Source organism: Hypanus sabinus, chromosome 25, assembly GCF_030144855.1.
Source record: "Hypanus sabinus isolate sHypSab1 chromosome 25, sHypSab1.hap1, whole genome shotgun sequence".
Lineage (NCBI taxonomy): Eukaryota > Metazoa > Chordata > Chondrichthyes > Myliobatiformes > Dasyatidae > Hypanus > Hypanus sabinus.
Window position 1 is genome coordinate 22,791,701 of NC_082730.1, and position 19,144 is coordinate 22,810,844.

Sequence of the window (19,144 nt, forward strand, 5' to 3'; positions counted from 1 at the left end):
TTCTGTACACTGAACATTGCTAAAATATTGTCATCTATACTAAATGTAAACTCAATGGTATCTTCTTGCTGTTAATACCGTGAAATGCTGGCTACTGCTTTAACATACAAAACAGTACTTTAATTGATTTTTTTTTGCTAACAATCCACATCAAACTCCCAGCAAGCTCCAGAACGACAATCCATGCCTCCAACCGCCAGTCATTTATTCTTACCCATGTATACACTTCCATGACCAAGTCTTATACGAGTTAACTGGCTATACCCAGCCACACAAAACAATCCACCCTGACCCACCACAAGAATAAAATACAAAAATGAGTAATTTCACAACCAAAAGATCATAAAGCAGCTTTGTAACCATATCATTTCTAGGTGTGAATGGTAGTAGACAATTAAATATATGTTTCAGGGTTTATTCCAATTTTCCAATATATTCCCATGTTCCAATGTATTCCCATCTTCAAGATGCCAATCCACCTCTTAAACATGCTTTCTTTTCCAAGATCACAGCTTATCCAAAAGTATTCACAGGAAAATCTAATAATTAAAGTAATGAACAAGCAATTCAATGATAATGACCCTGGGAAGTGTGATCAATAGAACCATATTTTATAAATTAAAGAAAAGCTTATTATACAATAAAGCAGTGGCCAACATCTCACGGTATTAAACAGCAATGAGTTTACATTTAGTGTGGAAACAGTCAATATTTTGGCAATCCATAAACACAAGAAATTCTGCTATGCTGAAAATTTTGAGCAACTCACACAAAATGTTGGAGGAACTCAGCAACTCAGGCAACGTCTGTGGGACTTATTCCCCTCAATGGATGCTACTTGACTTACTGAGTTTCTCCAGCATGTTGTGTGCATGACTCAAATTTTGGTCAATATTCAGTGCATGTTGTAATGTGCTTTGTAGGGTGAAATAAAACAGAGGGCCAATGCATGTGTGGCTTCTGATCATTCCATAATTCTGATGGGGAGGCTTGGGAGATGGAAACTGAAACATCTAGATTCATTAGATTTTCAATCTAATACCAGAATTCTTTGCAAGATGTGGAGTGAAAACTCAGGAGTTAAAAACGAGATTCTGCAGATGCTCAGGAAGAATCTTGAGCAATGCACACAAATGTTGGATTATCTCAGCAAGTCATGCAGCATCTACAGAGGACAATAAATAGTCTACATTTCAAGACCCTTCATCAGGACCAGGTCAGTCAAAATGTCGACTATTTATTCTACTCTATCAACACTGCCTGACTTTAAAGCTCAAAGTAAATTTATTATCAAGAAATGTATATGTTACCATATACTACCTTTAGATTCATTTTCCTTGTAGGCCTTCACCGTAGAACAAAAACACAATAGAATCAATGAAAGTGCAGGAGAAACTTGGCGAACTTCAGTGTATCTTACCTCAGCCCTGAATTGATCACTGTACACAACCTATGCCTCTATAACTCATGTTCTTAGTATTACATATTACCATCATCATTATGTGCTATGTTGTATGAAGTGGGCAACCATAGTCTATGACAATGACTGTTCTTGGCAAATTTTTCTACAGAAGTGGTTTGCCGTTGCCTTCTTCTGGGCAGTGTCTTTTTAAGATAGGTGACTCCAGCCATTATTAAGACTCTTCAGAGATTGTCTGCCTGGCATCAATGGTTGCATAACCAGGACCAGTGATATGCACCGGCTGCTCATACGACTATCAACCACCTGCTCCCATGGCTTCACATGACCCTGATCAGGGTCTAAGCGGGTGCTACACCTTACCCATGGGTGACCTGCAGGCTAGCAGAGGGAAGGAGCACCTTACACCTCCTTGCCACCCAAATTTACTTATGTATTTATTATTATATTTTTTGTATTTGCACAGTTTGACTTCTTTTGCACATTGGTTGCTTGTCTGTCTTTGTCTGTAGTTTTTCATTGATTCTACATTATCAATATACTTAGTGTTAAGTTCAATTTTGATCAATAGCAGAGACAACACCAAGAGTGCAACAGCCTCTTCTTTTTCAGAAATTACAGAAGTTAAAATATTACCTTTACTTTTCCCTTTCAGAGGCAGGTAGATCTCCTGTTAGTTTGGTGCAAGGGTTCCCAACCTTTTTTATCCTTGGATCAATACCAGTAATCAGGGGTCCATGAACTCCAGGTTGGGAACCCCTGGATTAGTGATTTAAATTTCCTGTATGATTTCAGCCCCGTTTTCCACTTTTTGCTTCAGAAAATAGGTATGCTCACAAGCAAGATGTTAAGGATAACTAGCTGGAAGCTCAGGTAGGAGTACTTACAGCTTTAGCAAAGACCCCCATAAGTTCTGGAAACTGGTGTGTGAGAAGTGCCAACATGGCAGTGAATGAACACAGCCCTGCTGTGAACAGGATGAAGAATGGGAGCTCCTTCTTTGGATACACTGAAACTTCATGGAAAGCTGAGGAAATGGAAGGAAAGCAAAAATAGTCATTCATTTAAGAAATACATTTCAATTTGTTTCTTTGACTAACGTATTCTCTTTATAAACAAAGACACCTGGTCATAGGGCTGAGTTACATTGAGAAGGCTCATTTATTGCCCATTTGTAGTGAAACCTAAGGATGGAACAACTCAGAATCAGATCTATTGTCACTAATTTATATAATGTGAAATGTGTTTGTCATAGGAGGACAGTGAAGAGACACCAAATTAATTAAGTTACAAAAATAAATAAAAAGTTCAAAAAGTAAGGATGAATGAGGTAATAATCATGGACTTTGGAAATCTGATGGCAGAATGATGAAGTGTTTCTGAATCACTGAGTGGGGGGTTTCAAGTTCTTGTGTCTCCTCATTGAACTAGTTTAGTCCCTGGGATGATGACTAGCAAGAGCGACTCACCAACAATCACGAAATATAAAATTATTTCAGCTCACAACCATTCTTCCATCCATGCCTGGAACAGGGCTCCTCAATGGCCTACTTCTGGCCTAATGTCCTTTAGACTTGGAAAACTATTACCCTTTCAAAAATTTGCTCATAACCTAACACTGGGAGCTTTGGTAACATGCTGTAAATCTACAATGTCCTTTTTTCAAGGCCAATTAATTCTTTTAGAACCATACACAATATACCAGATGTACTTAGGACTTTGCAAAATGGTAACAAAACATCATGCAGCAACTCAAATGCTGGAGAAACTCAGGAAGTTAGCCAGCATTAATGGAAGGAAATAAACTGTCAGTGTTTTGGGCTGAGACCCTCCATCAGGACTGAAAGAATGAGGATAAAAGCATGGATAAAGCGGTAGGGAAAGGGGGAGTGTGAGGAGCATGCACAGTCAGGTGGTGATGGGTGAATTCTATTGAGAGGGTTTGGTAGATAGGTGGAGTGGGGGTGGAATAGGAAGGATGTGAGAAGCTCAGAGATGATAGGTAGAAGCGATGAAGGGCTGAAGAAGATGCAATCTGATAGAAGACAGTGGACCACAGAATAAAGGAAAGGAAGTGGGGAACCAGTTAGAGGTAGGTGTGGGTGATGTGCAGGTTGTGAGGCTCCTGTACTTTATTTACTAATCCTCTAGTTATAAAGGCTAGCACTCTATCACCATTATTCAATAATCTGTAAGCACAGTCACTAATAAAGAATATTGGTGGCCTAGATTATTCGTCAGCCACTTGCAAAGTAATACACACAAAATGCTGGAGGAACTCAGCAGGCCAGGCTGCACCCATGGAAAACAGTAAACAATTGACTTTGAGCCAAGGCCCTTCATAAGGACTGGAGAGGAAGGGGAGAAGTCAGAGTTTGCAAGTGAGGCTGGGAGGGAAGCAGTACAAGGTGGTAGGTGATAGCTGAAACCAGGAGAAGGGGAGGGGAATAAAGTAAAGAGCTGGGAAGTTGACTAGTGAAAGAGATAAAGCGCTGGAGAATGTGGGGGGGGGGGGGAAATCGGATAGGAGAGGACAGAAGACAATGGAAGAAAGGAAAGGGGAGGAGCAACAGAGGGAGGAGGGAGGTGATGGATGGGTAAGGAGATGAGGTGAGAGATGAAAACAGGAATGGGGAATGGTGAAGGGAGGGGGGTGGGGGGAGGAATACAAGTACCAGAAGTTCGAATAGTCAATGTTCATGCCATCAGGTTGGAGGCTACCCAGATGGAATACAAGGTGTTGCACCCCCAACCCGAGTGTGGCCTCAAAGAATTAAAGGAGGCCATGGACTGCCGTGTCTGAATCGGAATGAGAAGTAAAATTAAAATGAGTGGCCACCAGGAGATCCCACTCTTTGTGCCAGAGGGAGTGAAGGTGCTCGGCCACCCATTTCAATTCTACTTCCCATTCCCATTCTGACATGTCAGTCCATGTTCTCTATGCACTAATCCTACAATAATCCGGTTTTGTTTTCATTCTCCCCACATTTTCTCAACTCCTATATTCTATCACATTAGGGGTGATTTATAGCAGCCAATTAACGTACTAACCTGCACATCTCTGGGATATGGGAGGAAACTCGAGCACCTGGAGGAAACCCATGTGGTCACAGAGAGAGCGTGCAAATCGCTACAGATCAGAGTTGATCTAAGGTCCCTGCTGCAGTGAGGCAGCAACTCCATTAGCTCTAAATCAGATCACTGTACTAAATTTTCTGCCATAAATCATTTCTCAATGTAAGCACAAAACAGCTCCTGGTGTAAGCCGCAGTCATGTTCTGGTCTGCGGTACTACCATATCATAATCAGAATCTCCCTGTAGATTGCTATGATGGGAACACAATCAAATAGGAACAAATTGTTTCCATTCCTTTACCCTCTAAACAATATGCCACACACACCTGAAATTTTGACCTAAATCTTATCTTCCAGATGCCTATGAACTGATTATTTATGTCCAAGACTATTGGATTTCTTTTGACTCCTTAATTTTTCTTGATTGCATGAAAGTATCATCTCATAATCTCTGATAAAAATTATAAATTACCTTCAAACCATTTTTCTTTTCCATTTCTGGTTCAGATATTTTCAGAGGAAATACTGAATATAATAGTGGGATATAATTTCAAAGTCCACAATCAGGTTTAATTGTTCTAACTGCTTTCTGGCAAATAGACAGATCTGTGGGGCAGGGAGATTGCACCTGGGAGGTGGGTGAGGGAATAATAGGGTGTGATGTAGATCACATGGCTGATAGACTGGGGCAAGACAGAGGGCAAGGGCAAAGCCTGGAGAAATAAATTGGTATGGGGTAGTTTGGTCCAAATGAGGAAGGGTCATACAATTCAAACTGAGGGTGCAGAGGGAAGGAAGGGATGGTCTTGTGTGTTTTGGGGAATGGGACTGTAGTCATTCAATTTAATATGCAGCAACAAACATTAAAGTATCTAAATCAAATCTAGTTTAAATTTTGAAACCTCCTCAACACATGCTTTGTTTGAGCCTCTTTACTTTCACTGGCTTATGTTCTCTTTTTTCCTTTCTCCCCATCCTTTCTTTCTTGACACCTTTCTGGAGCCAAGTTCAACAGTGAGCAACAAAGTGACTGTCTAGATCCTTAACAGAAATAGGCTACTTAGCTCTTCAAAGAAAATGACAAGCCATTAAAAACACATTAATCCAAGATTACTTAATTTTCAGATCATCAAGGTTTCTGACAGAGTCTTAATGGGAGAGCATAAACCATAGCGTGTATAAATGATTAGATGTTTCCTGCCTTACTGCACTAACTTAGATGTTCAATGGCAGTAAAGGCTTGATATGATATACAAATGCAGGTTGTTTCCGTTACAGTTCGAGGCTGGTGTGTTAATAATTGACCGCAGTAATCAATATTGAAAATGAATGTAAAATGTTGAGACCCACAACACCATATCACATAGTACCAACCCAGGAAGGCTTTGGTATATTATTATTAAATTTTAAAAAATAAAAACAATGTCCATTGGAATTTAACTAGAGATGTTTGGGGCAACACAAAATAGGAAGAACAAGAATAATAGGAGCCATTACAGGAATAGTGAAGCAGAGACTTGGGATTGAGATCCATGAATTTAAGTATGTTGAGCTGATTGAGTTGCAAACATAAACCAAATTGGCTCTAGGATTTTTATTGAAAGGTATAAAGTACAGAGGTGACGTGTTTTGGTTATTAGGAGAGACCACTAGAGAAACGGGGCCACCATTCTTCCTTGCAGAAATGCAAGCAGGATTTTTCCAGAGGCGAGGGGAGAAAAAAAAACAGAGGACATGGGTTAAGGGGGGGAAGATTAAAGGGAACAATGGGGGGGGGGCTTCCTCACACAGAGAGTGGTGGGAGTGTGGAATGAGCTGCCAGATGAAGTGATAAATGTGGGCTCACTTTTAACATTCAAGAAAACCTTCGACAGGTACATGGATGAGAAGTGTACGGAGGGGTATGGGTCAGTGGGACTAGGCAGAAAAATGGTTCAACACAGCCAAGAAGGGCCAAAAGGCCTGTTTCTGTGCTGTAATGTTCTATGGTTCTATGTATGGAAAAATAAAGAGCTGATCAATTATAAATTTTCAGAATTATGGGGAGTTTAATAAGTAAAATTAAAAAATAAACTCCTTGTGCCTGTCAACAGCAATAAAGTGAACAGAAAACAAATTTTTATTTTTTTTGGGATATGTAAACCGAGGCCTAAGACAATGGAAATGTTTAAATAGGAATGGGGGATAAATTGCAGCTAAGGAAATAATTCTTTCAGTAAACTACCATAGGCACAAGAGACAGTGCTTATATAATGCTGCAAGATAAAGTATTGTGAGCTATGGTGATGGGATAGTGGTTTATATTAAACAGGAAAGGACATCATGAGGCATTTATACACCTCTCCCTAATGAGAAAAATGTATCTAAACTACTGGCCTGCATTTCATTTTCAGTGGTTAAAATGGCTACACAGTCAAGAAAAATAAATGACAGAAAGATTAACATTGTTTTTTTTTACATATTTGTCTATGGTTGTATTTTTTTTTAAATGTAGGTTTTAGAAATGGGGGCAGTGTTCAGGATGCCACAATTTACTTTCAAAGAAATAAATCTTCTTTTAGCCATCATGATTAGAATGTGGATATCCATGGCACGTAGCAAAGATGTGTTTAAGGGGAAACAATGAAAGTGTAAAAGAGGGAAAGGAAAAGATGTGGTGAGGCAGTGAGATGAAGTTTGTTGAGAGGAGGAGCTTTTGAAACAAGGATCAAAGGAGTCAAATAGCCACTTCCTGAGCGTTGAATTATACATTAGTTGATGATGGTGTTTTTGTTTGATATGAAGAAGTTCATAAGCATTTTCCATTGAACTTCAAGATACTGCTGCTGCACTTTCATTCTCAATCAGTAAGCAGATTCCAAAAATATTCTAAGGAATGAGATTAAATTCTTAATCAAGTGACCGTGTGGCTCAATGTCTCGGGAAGGAATTCACTTTTTGCTAGCCAGTCACCATTTCAAAATAAAAAACACAACCACCCAATATGTTTTTTTGTAGATGGCTCTGAAAATCATACACACACACACACACTCAACCACAGTATACAAGCAGCAAGAGCTGAGCCAACTGTTTGAATAAAAACAAATATAACCTTTGAACACCAAGGCTATAGCAAATACATTGTATGGTTAATACAGAAAGTACCCCTGATCTTTCCTGTAGTGTGTACCTGTGCCCTGAAGCATTTCCTTTACAAACTGAAGCAGAGCACCCAGCTCCAGGACTGATAAGGCACAGTTTCTAAGCTTCATAATAATACATTAAGCATTTAAAATAACTTGGGTCTTACAAAGGCACCCCCCACTCTGAATTCTATCTCACTCATTTCGTGATTAAAATGTTCACTTAGCTGAAGACAATTTTACATTGATTTATTCAACAGTAAAGCCAAAAACCTTTTTACTGCTGCAGTATGCCAAGAATTTTCAACATGAATTGTCTCAACATTTTTTTTACTTAATTACTAAAGAAAAATTCAAAGCTAAAGCTTTAGATATGATCGTGGAAACTACATTTATCAGTCATTTCTTCTGAACTTGTAACTTAGAACAATTTCAAACCTCTACTTTGTGTCCTTTCATGCAGGACAGCCCAGAACAAGGGAGAAGTGGACCAGAAGCCAAGAGAGAGGGTAAAAGTAAAGGTGTGCACTTAAAGGCAAGGCTGAATCTTGTTGAATTCTGAGGAGATGTAAAAGTGGGGGAAGTTAGGATGGACTTGGGGGCACATTGTTTAAATGTGTACTGGAGTTGACAAATGGTGTAATTCTAAAATGGACGCTGGAACAAAGACATCAAAGACATATGTACTAACAGTACAGTGCAATAGTCCTAAGCATGTGTATATACTGCCTAGACTTTTGCCGCAAAAAAAAACATGACATATGTGAGTGATGATAAACCCGATTCTGATATGGGTTCTATTGTGGACTGAGAGTGGGAAGGAGGCAGAGAGAGGGGAATTATGGTTGGGAAAAGGGGAAGGGAGAGGGGAGGAAACGTCAAGCACCAGAGAGATATCCAGTAATGATCAAAAACCAAATTTTGGAATCAAATTACTTGCTTGGTACCTCAGGGCTGGGTGTGTCTGCACCTGCACCACCCATTTGCTCCTGACCTCCTTCTCTGCCACCTGTCCCACTACCCACCCACAGCACTCCAGCCTTGCCATTCTCAACATCCTTTGCTCCAGCCAGATTTATAAACTCAATTTCCACTCCACATTGACAAGAAGTCTTAGGCACCCTAGCTATATATATAGGCATATATATATATATATATATATGTGCCTAAAACTTTTGCACAGTACTTTGTTGTATATGGGTTCTGAAGGTTATTACAAAAGTACGTGGGATCTAGGTTAAATGTATAAAGTAAAAGACCTCGAGTCATAAAGCTCTGAAATAGGCCCTTTGGCCCATCAAATTTACGCTGATCATCCAGCAACCATTCACAGTATCCTACATTCATCCTAGCTTTTATTGTCGCCACATTCTCGTCACCTCCCCTAAGATACTACCACTAACCTACCCACTGGCGGCAATTTAATATTACCCGATTAACTTACCAAACCACACATCTTTAGTACGTGCAAGGAAACCAAAATGGTCAGAGGGAGAATGTGCACAATTCCACAGTCAGCACCCAGCGTCAAGACTGAACCTGGGTTTCTGGCTTTGTGAGACATTCACTGAGAAGCCCACTTTGTGGCAAATCAAGGAACAGGGATTTAAGACAAACAGGAGTTGTTGTTTTTTAAAAAAATGTTAGAAAACTCTTCCTCAACACTACAGGTAGGTACAGTCAATACTTATCAAGGGACTACCAAGGGTAGATTGCAATGCAGGGTTAAGATTAAACTCAGATTATCATATTAAATGATATTAAAAGAACAGAAAGTAACCTAATTTTTATGTTCATTGTGTCAAGCTCAGGACACTGTGGAACAGGAAAAATGTGAAAGCTTTAGACAAAATAGAAAAGAGATTTACCAAAACACTTCCAGGGATGAAGGGAGTATACGGATAGAGAAGGTGGGATAATTGTCCTCAGAAAAGCGGGGGGGGGGGGGGGGGGGGGAGATATTGTGAGATCTGGTAGAGCTATCTTAAAATTATGGAAGGTGTATATCAGAGTGGTGAAGAAGTGTTCCCACTGAAGGAAGGGTCAAATCTAGGCACAGTCAATGAAAGCGAGTAGCCTGGAATACACCACCGGGATAGTATGAGATAACTAGCATGAATCTAAGTAATTATTCAAAAGGAAAGAATTTACAGGGCTAAGGAAAGGAAACTAGTTTAACATGCCAGTGAAGACTCAACAGGCTAAATGGCTTACTTCCATGCTATGACCATTCTGAGATTTTGAGGGCACGTGCTGAAGCAGAATTTAGAAACTTCAGAAAGAAATTCCATTTGTGCACTGATTAAATCTGTATAGACTTGTTAATTATTTTTCAATGGAGCAACCAAAAGAGGCACAATGGGGGAAAATGCGGCAGATATGGGATATGTGGACTTGGAAAAGGTGTATGATAAAATTCTGTATAATAGGCTTTTAATTAAGATTGAAGTCAATGGAATAAAAGGGAATGGAGGAGCATGTCCACAGAGTAAAGGGAACTATAAAAACATGGACGGAAGATTGGCTTAGTGATAGTAAACAGAGAAACAGAGTGAATCATTTAGGACTGGAGGAAAGTGTAGAGAGTGGAATGCTCTTGGATTTGATAAAGAGATCACTGCTTTTCTCCATCTATACTAATGACATGGACTTGGGTGTACAGGACAAAATAGGAATCTGGAAATGATACAGAAAATGGAGGTGTTGACTTCAAGGGAATACAACAGTATTGAACAGGCTGATAAGTAACAAATGAATTTTAATGCTGAGAAATGCAAACGGCTACATTTTATTTAGAGAATGAGAAAAAACAATATAAGCTAAAGGGCAACATTCAAAAGAAGGTACAAGAACAGAGCTATCTGCGGGTATGTGTGCATAGTTTATTGGAAGTAGGGGGGAAAGAGGTTGAGAAAGCTGTTGAAAAAGTCCAAGGAACCCAGGGAAATTGTACAAGGCCCAGATAATTTTTAATGTCCAATAATTTAGCATTGTATCCCACAGTTTTGGAAAGATGCAAGGTCAGAGAGGACACAGAAGGGGACTAGTGGATGAGCAACTTTAACAATATTGAGATCAATGCCACTTAATATCTTGGCTTGATTATATTCTCAACACAACATTAATCTTTAATTTCCTGTTTTTCCAATTATCTAACTAATCTGCCTTAAAAATATTCCAAGATTCCTGCTTCTGCCTTCAAGGAGGAGATTTCCAAAGACTTGTAAATATTTAGTAACAGCTGCCTTAGGAGGTAATGGAGGCAGATACTATTACAATATTTAAAAGGCATTTGGACAGGAAAGGTATGGAGGGATAAGAACAAAGGCAAAATAACTTTAAATGACATGAGAAAAAAATTATGAAGTGGTTAAAGTTTAGAATGCACTGTTGGGATGGTGGTGAAGACAGATTTAATTGCTATGTTCCAGAATAACTGGTAAAGATGGAAAGGAAAGAATTAGCATGGCTATGAGAAGAATGTGGGAGCAGAACTAGCAAAAATCAGAATCAGAATCAGGTTTAGTATCGCCAGCATATGTTGTGAAATTCGTTGTTTTTGTGGCAACAGTACAGACTCAATGGATCTAACAGCCTCCTTCCATGCTAGGAACATAATATGACATAGTGCAGCACTACAGTGTTCATTTACTTTCCAGCCAATGAATTACTTTTTAAGTGTACTCTGGTAAACTGGGCAAACAATTTGCACATAGCAAGAGCGTGTAAAAGAAGAATGAGCAGTGAATCTGCATATTTTTGGTTCATAAATAAGACACTGCAGATACTAAGAATCTGAAGTTAAAAAATAGAAGATGCAAGAAATCTTCCACTGGCGTCTGTGGAGGGAGGGAAGACGTTTCTACTTCAGGTCATCATCTCAAGATATTAGCTCAGTTTCTCTTTCACTAATACTACTTTTCTGTGTTTTTATTTGTGGCATTGGTAAAAGATCAAATCCTGTTCAAGTTGCAAGGGAATACCCCCTATAATTTATAATGTCCAGCCAGTTTTTTTTTTGTTCACTGATTAAGATAATTCCAACATCATCTAAAAATAAAGTGCCACAGTTTGATACCCTCTATGTGTTTAGCATAGATCATATGCTGAGTGCTGAAGAAAAGAATGAGGGGATTGTGAAAGTTTGCAAAAAAAAAAAGAACAAATTTTATAAGATTTTAGATAGAATGGAATTTGTAGAGAATAGAAGCAGCTAAGGAAACTTTGGAAAGTTAAACTATGAGACGAGCAAGTTATGAATTGGGATTTCAGCAGTGATGAAACTGGAAAAGGTGCAGGTGAAAGTGAAGAAGGAACACAATAACATTTCATTACTTTATTAAAGCTCGACTTTTATTTAAAACTCTATTCAAGGTTCTGCTAAATTAGACAGAAAAGCAACAATCTTCATCAAGGTATAAAGGTTGAATCATAAAACGTACATGGCAATAACTCTCGGTCTGCTGTTTCTGTGCAGCTGGGATATGGATAGAAAAGATGACCTTTCTCCAAGGGATATGGGATCATTCGAAAAGCTGAAAGCAGAACAGTAACACAGATAAGATATACAGTATTCAGTATAATAAACTACAGATGTTTATTCACTGCCACAATCTCCAGTGTGAATGTTTCTCTTCTGTGAGATTCTGGGTATTAGTGATCAGAGTTTGAAAAAAAAGGGTCTGGTTTTACATAACTGACCCTCAGATGAGGTAAACTTGACATAGGCCATGTGTATTTGTGAATAATTGATCATACAGTGTCTACACAATTTGATGTAATCAAGAAACCAATCACAATACCAAAGTCAGTTATTGCACACATTAATTTTATCTTGCTCATACTATCCTGTAGACTTACAGTGAAACAGAGCAGTGTGGTGTACAGCAGGAAGATTTCCAGTCTACAAGATACTTTAAATTAGTTTCAGGATTTCACATGCCACACTGAAGAGCTGATTGAAGAAATCACCACAGGCAAACAGTTGATCTGAGAGTAAAGAACGAAAAGCAATGATTTCAGCCAACTATCTTAGAATGGACAGAACGGGCTAATTTTCATCTCCCCCTCCAGTGAGAGCAACTCATGGTTATCCATGGCATCTTGAAACCCACCCTGGTGAATATACACTGCATGGAGGAGATAGAGGAAAATGGATAGTTAGAATTAGAATGATGTAGGGCAAGAGTGCCATAATTAAAATAGATGACAGAACGTAGGACACACACACACACACACACACTTAAATGTGATGGTGTGGATGCTATATAAACTAAACAATACAAAATTGTACTTTGAGTAGTAATGGCCACATCCAGTTTCCGAATGTAACAATCGATTAGATGCATTTACTCTCTAATTGCAGCACACAGATCTGCTTCCAGAAGTTTGCACGCAGACCAAATTATCTATGCTATGTGGTCAACAGGTAAGAGCACACAGAGCTGGAGATAATGTATTGACATAGATTGAGAGCTGATTATTGACAGAAAGAATGAGAATAAAAGGATCTTTCTCAAGTTGTCAGGTTGTAACTAGTGGGTACCACAGGAATTGGTGCTTATAATCCAGCTAGTCAGAATCAACAATTTGTTGAGGGGAGCAGGTTATATTTTTCCAGATTTGTTGACACAAAACCAAGTGTGACAGAGAATAGGAAGGAGTTATAAAGAGGCTTCTGGAGAAAGGTCTTCCACAATCACACTACTTCTCCACTCTCACTATTTTAATAGCAAAAGTTCATATATTTGACTAATCTGCCAACTTCTACTAACTACAGATAAGGATGCAAGTTTCACACCATGAAATCTGAGCAGTTTGCACTGTTTGTAAAGTCAGAGCTCCGATTCACGTGAACAGAAAAGAGTTGTGAAAGAATGCTACCTTGTTTTAAGAAGCACACTTTCCTGGACTCATGTTCCCACAAGGTTCTCATATTAGGATTTATGCACCAGATTTGACAGTACATCTGTGTGGAGAATTCAGACTTTTAATAAGATTTTAGCATTTGCACCCAATGCATCACATTGTTGAGGCTTTAATATGTGCAGAAAGCAGGACAAGGGCACAATCAGTGCTTCCTCTCAGTGTAATTCCAGCTAGCTACCTCTCAACTAAATGTTCTGCAAGCTGCATACAACTCAGTGTTCATTTTTGAATAATTTCCACAAGAGAAAACTTGGGACATCTGCTATGTTGAATTGTTGTTCCCACCATCTCATGTTCTGTGTCCAGTTAGGTATTTAACATGAAAGAAAATCTTCCCAGTCCACCAAACTTGGAAAAATTATAAATTATATATATTAGCTTACAGCCCACTCCAGAGAAAACTGAACAGCAGAGAAGCTAGGAAAGAACTTAGATTTTTGATATGTACATGATGTCTTGTCCACGAGTCTCATCCAAAAACCTTGGGCATTATCAGAGACAAGACTCTCTTACATTAGCCACAATTCACTAAAACTGGTCAGAAAGTCAAAACAAAGGCCAGCTTATCTTGAAATTCTATTCCAGAGTACTGCTCTGGCTTATGATCCTGTAGGTGCCACACAAGAGTATCAATGCTGCCACAATGGCAATGACAGGGATCCTTAAGTTCATTCCAACACAGTAGATACTCGTTCAAGCTCACATTTGCTCTGCCTGTCATTCACTGTGATGTCAATATCATGCACAAGATTAAAAAAGGGTTGCAGGTAACATCAGCCTCCCTTTCCTTAATGAATTACGAAATACCATTACACTGTTTAAAGTCCTAGGAAACTACTGCTATGTCCATACCATAGCATATCCATTAAGGCCTAGCATAGAAACACCAATGCTCAGGAATAGTAAAATCTACAGGAAGTGATAGATACAGCTCAGTCTATCACAGATAAATCTTTCCCCACTATTGAGCACACTTACAAAGAGCACTGCCACAAAAAAGCAGCATCCATCAAGGACCCCCACCATCCAAGCCATGCTCTCTTCTCACTACTACCATCAGGCAGAAGGTATAGGAACCTTGGGTCCATACCACCAAGTTCAGGAACAATTATTATTATCCACCAACCATAACTTCATTCAACTGAATTCATTCCATAACCTACAGACACACTTTCAAGGACTCTAAAATTTATGTTCTCAGTATTATTTATCTATTTATTTTATTTGCAAAACTTGCACATTGGTTGTCAGTCATTGTTTATGTATAGTTTTTCAGAAATTATATTGTATTTCATTATTTTCATTTAAATATCTGCAAGAAAAGGAATTGCACAATAGTATATGGTGACATACACGTATTTGATAATAAATTTAGTCTTCAACTTTGCTGTGAACAAATCCTCACTGATCTATCAGAGGCTCCTCTGACAAAATGAACTACCCAGAATTAACTTTGCGTTTTGGGTCATTGAACATCTTTTGTTTGTGAGGTAGATGGCCATGCCATCTCTGGTCAGTGCACTTTGGCCATGACTTCCACATTGTGATACAAAAATCATATCATTGCAGAGGCAATACACTTCTGCACTCGGCATAGGGAAGCCATTGAGTGGAGATGCCTTGATGTCCAGGAAAGACTTTTCCAGTCAAATGAACACTGATGATTAGCTACAGTGAGGTTTAAGAGAACAGAGGCAGTGAGAGAAATTTTTATAAAAGTAGATCCTCGATCATGAGGTAGGCTAACTGAACGGACTTTCCCCTAATGTAAGGAAGGAAGGAAAAAGGAATGTATAATATACAGGTGTCCCCCACTTCATGAATGCTTGCTTTACGCCACTTCGTTTTTACAAAGGACCTACATTAGTAACCTGTTTTCGCATTACAAAGAGGAATTTCCATTCTACGAAAATTTTTCCCATATAAGTTAATGGTTCTTCACATTACGCCATTTCGGCTTAAGAAAGGTTTCATAGGAACTCTCTACCTCTGTAAGGCGGGGGGGAGAACACCTGTATTGAAATTCAGACAGTGTATGGGATGAGGTTTGCAAGCATCTGGTTGCAGAGGTACAGAGAACAAAATTATAGCAAGATTGAAGTACAATTACTTCCGTCTTTGAAGCACTAGGGAAACAGAATCTACTATATGTCATAAAACAAGAGATCACTTTAAGATGCTCCCTACCAATTGACTTTGGACATTTTCTCTACTAAGGCCTGGATTACATGCAACTCCATATGGGAAATAAAAAAGGAGGTTCTTGGGGACGGGGGGGACGGGGGGGGGGGAAGAGATTTAAGTACTTGATTCCAGACCATGGAGTGTAGTAGGCTAAATAGCAAAAAGAAAAGACTTAGGAAGTGGATTCTGATTCATTGCTATAGGGAATGAAAAGAGGGAATGTCTAATATATAGGAACAATGAGAAAGGATAGAAAAAGGACTGTAAATATGTACAAGGGCAACTAACAATCAAATCTTTACTCAAGTAAATCCCAGTGAATATACTAATTCACATTACAAATTATAGGAGCTTTATTACCAGCAGTTTTTCATGGAGAAAACATACAGATTTAAAATTTCCTTAATAAACTGGTCAGATTATACAAATGCAATGTTCTACCTCTGAATATGTACAAATTCTAACTAATTCATGTGTACATAACAAGTCTAACAAGTGCAGTCCACATACATTGCATCTCTTAGCACATACTAAAATCCTCCCAATAAAACTAATCTATTCTAAAGAAATAGCTCTAGATTTTTTTAAAACAGCAGTTGATTATCAGTAATTAGGATTAAGAAGAAAAGGCAATGAAATTTACATTCTAAAAATAAAGTCTCCCAATCCTCCAAGGCAATCATCCATCCACCCATCCCCAACCAGCTAAAGTTACCTTCAATCAAGGTTTGGAGGCCCATGTTTACAGTGCCCTTGGGCTTTGTGTACAGGAAGGAAATAGAAGTGTGTTTATGTGGCAAAGAGTGGATCGGTACTGATGGGACTGCCTGAGCAATAGTGATTTATGATTATTTGTTTACAAGAAAGGGGATAAGGTGAATATTTGGAGAGACAATATAAAAACAGTTTAGGTATATTATCACAGCTCTTCCCCTCCTCCAGGGGAAATTTTAGAATTTTTAAAATGTTTAACATGAATATTCTTTCAGTTGATATTTCTTTTCCCAGATCCATTCCCTTTCTGATGACTTAATAAACTTAAGGTTGACAAAACAAGTGTAATAAGATCCAATTTTTATTTTCAGTGGAGGTGGTTTTCTTAGTCCCCAGGCCAATAATTATCCTTTAGTCACCATCACTAAAGTAGCTTATCTGCTCATTTCTGTATGTGGAACCAAGATGTACAGAGATTAACCACTGTTTCCCACAATAACTTCTCTTCAAAAGTGCCACATTGCTTGTGAGACATCCTGGGGTTATGAAAGACTGAATATAAATGCAATTACATTCTTCTTAAATTCTGGTTGTTTGCACATACGCAAATCAGTGTAATAGATCCCATGGAATTATTCAATCAAAAAGGGACTAAAAGTTCCCTCAGTGAACTGACCAAAATCATTTCACTTATTGTCCTGCCAATACCACCAGCTGAATTAATTCATTCCTGTTTGGGGATTCTGCTATTTCCAAAAATGACTGTCAAGATTCTCTACAGGATAATGGTTAATGGACTTTGACATAATTATTCATGTGATGCACTTTGACATTAGTGACACAATACAAAAAAAGTTTGCTAATAATTTTCTTCTATGCTACAAGTGATCAGAAGATAACAGTTTATGTTTAAAAAGCTTTTCTCTGCAAAGTATTGACAGAGTTTTATCCAGGGAACATTTCATGTTACATATTTTTTTAAATCATTACTTGTTCACTGTATCCATCATCGATAAGGTTGGCAATTATAAAAGGGGGGGGGGGGAGGCTACCTTAAAAATATTCCACTTCAAAAGATGAAAAGAGCAACATTTAGACCAAGTAAGGCAAGGGTGATAGGTTTATTTCCTAAAGGATACTAGTGCATCATTTTTTAAAGCAGGAATCAGTTAATTGTGCAAACACCAGCTATGTATTCCATTGCTATTAAATGACTACAAATTCACTCAATGGTACTCTGGATAATTGCCCAGGCATTAATTCAACAACATAGCCACTTCATTTCATCTCTTTTGTTCCTGATCACAGGCGATCTGTCCCAGTGGCAGTCTGTTCAGAGGTGTCAGACAGGGATGTATATAATCCCTGCCTTAGCAATGGGGTGCATTTACTCAGGTATCCAAGGTTCACAAGGCAGGATGGGATAAAAAGCTTCCCTTCATGCACGCATCTTACATCAGTTCTCCTCTTCCAGCAATGCAATAGAAGCCATACCACCACATCAGAAAAAAAAATTGCAACAATATTCAATAAACCAAGCACTAGAAAGTGATCACTAAAGTTGCTGGTTTGTCATTAAACTCAACTGATTCACAAGTCCCTCCCCAATAATCTCCCTCCTGGCACATATCCCTGCAAGCAGCAGAAGTGCTACACCTCCGCCCTCACCTCCATTCAGTGTCCCAAATGGTCCTTCCAAGTGAGGCAACACCTCATCTGCTAATCTGCTGAGGTCATCTACTGCATCCAGTGCTGTCGATGTGACCTCCTCTACATGGCTGAGATCCGATATAGATTGGGGACAGCTTGTCTCCATCAGCAAAAGACCATTTCGCGGTGGCCAACCATTTCAACTGCAATCCCCGTTCACATTCTGACATGTCGATCCATGGCCTCCACTTCTGCCATGATGAAACTACTCTCAGGTTGGAGGAGCAACACCTCATATTCTGTCTAGGTCGCATCCAACCTGATGGCATGAACATCGATTTACCCAACTTAAATTAAACCTGCTTTTTGCCTCCCCCGGTGTCCCTCCAACTTCCCTTTCTCCTGTGGTTCACTCGCCTCTTCCATCAGATTTCTTCCCCACCTCCCCAGCTTTTTCCATCTATTACCTCCCAGTACTTACTTCGTTCTTCCCTCCCCCATCCATCATGGCTTCACTCATCACCTTCTAGTTCGTATCCCTTCCCCTCCTTTCACCTTCTTATTCTGGCATCTTCCCCCTTCTTTTCCAGTCCCTGAAATGCCAACTGTTCATTCATTTCCATAGATGCTGCCTGACCTTCTTGAGTTCCTCCAACATTTTGTGTGTGTTGCACTGGATTTGCAGTATCCGCAGAACCTCTTGTGTTTTAATTTTCAGAAGTTGCCAGGAAAAATAATATTCAATCCTCTCAGGTACAAGAGTAATCCTGTTCTGAGTAATTACTCTTAAATTCTTCCAAGTAGGTGAATAATAAAAACGAGCTTAATCCAGTCACCCATTCTAAATTGAAAGCCTCGACTTTGTCGATTTACCATTTCATGATATCAACTGTTGGAGTGGTTACATTTTATAGACGTACTGCTGCTATCAAACTTCTGTGGCTCATTTGCAGGTAAGTGAGACTTACACATCTCACTTTCCTTTTTAAATACAATTAGATTTGAAACCCGTCAAATGCGAAGTGAGATGTATGCAAGGTTTCCTATATTT

At 38.9% G+C, this 19,144-nt stretch overlaps 1 protein-coding gene across 6 annotated transcripts in view; it reads right to left on the reverse strand.

Annotated features, from left to right (window-relative positions):
* Window positions 1–19,144, reverse strand: part of LOC132381096 (suppressor of tumorigenicity 7 protein homolog) — a 133,677-nt gene that overhangs the window by 16,073 nt on the left and 98,460 nt on the right. For 4 of the 6 annotated variants that reach the window (XM_059950299.1, XM_059950298.1, XM_059950303.1 and 1 more), the window contains exons 13-14: window positions 12,060–12,152; window positions 2,308–2,447 (exon numbers count right to left, since the gene is read on the reverse strand). In XM_059950299.1, the coding sequence (XP_059806282.1) occupies window positions 2,308–2,447; window positions 12,060–12,152 (233 nt within the window). The remainder of the gene's footprint in view (window positions 1–2,307; window positions 2,448–12,059; window positions 12,153–19,144) is intronic. The other 2 variants (XM_059950301.1, XM_059950300.1) reach the window with 1 other exon arrangement.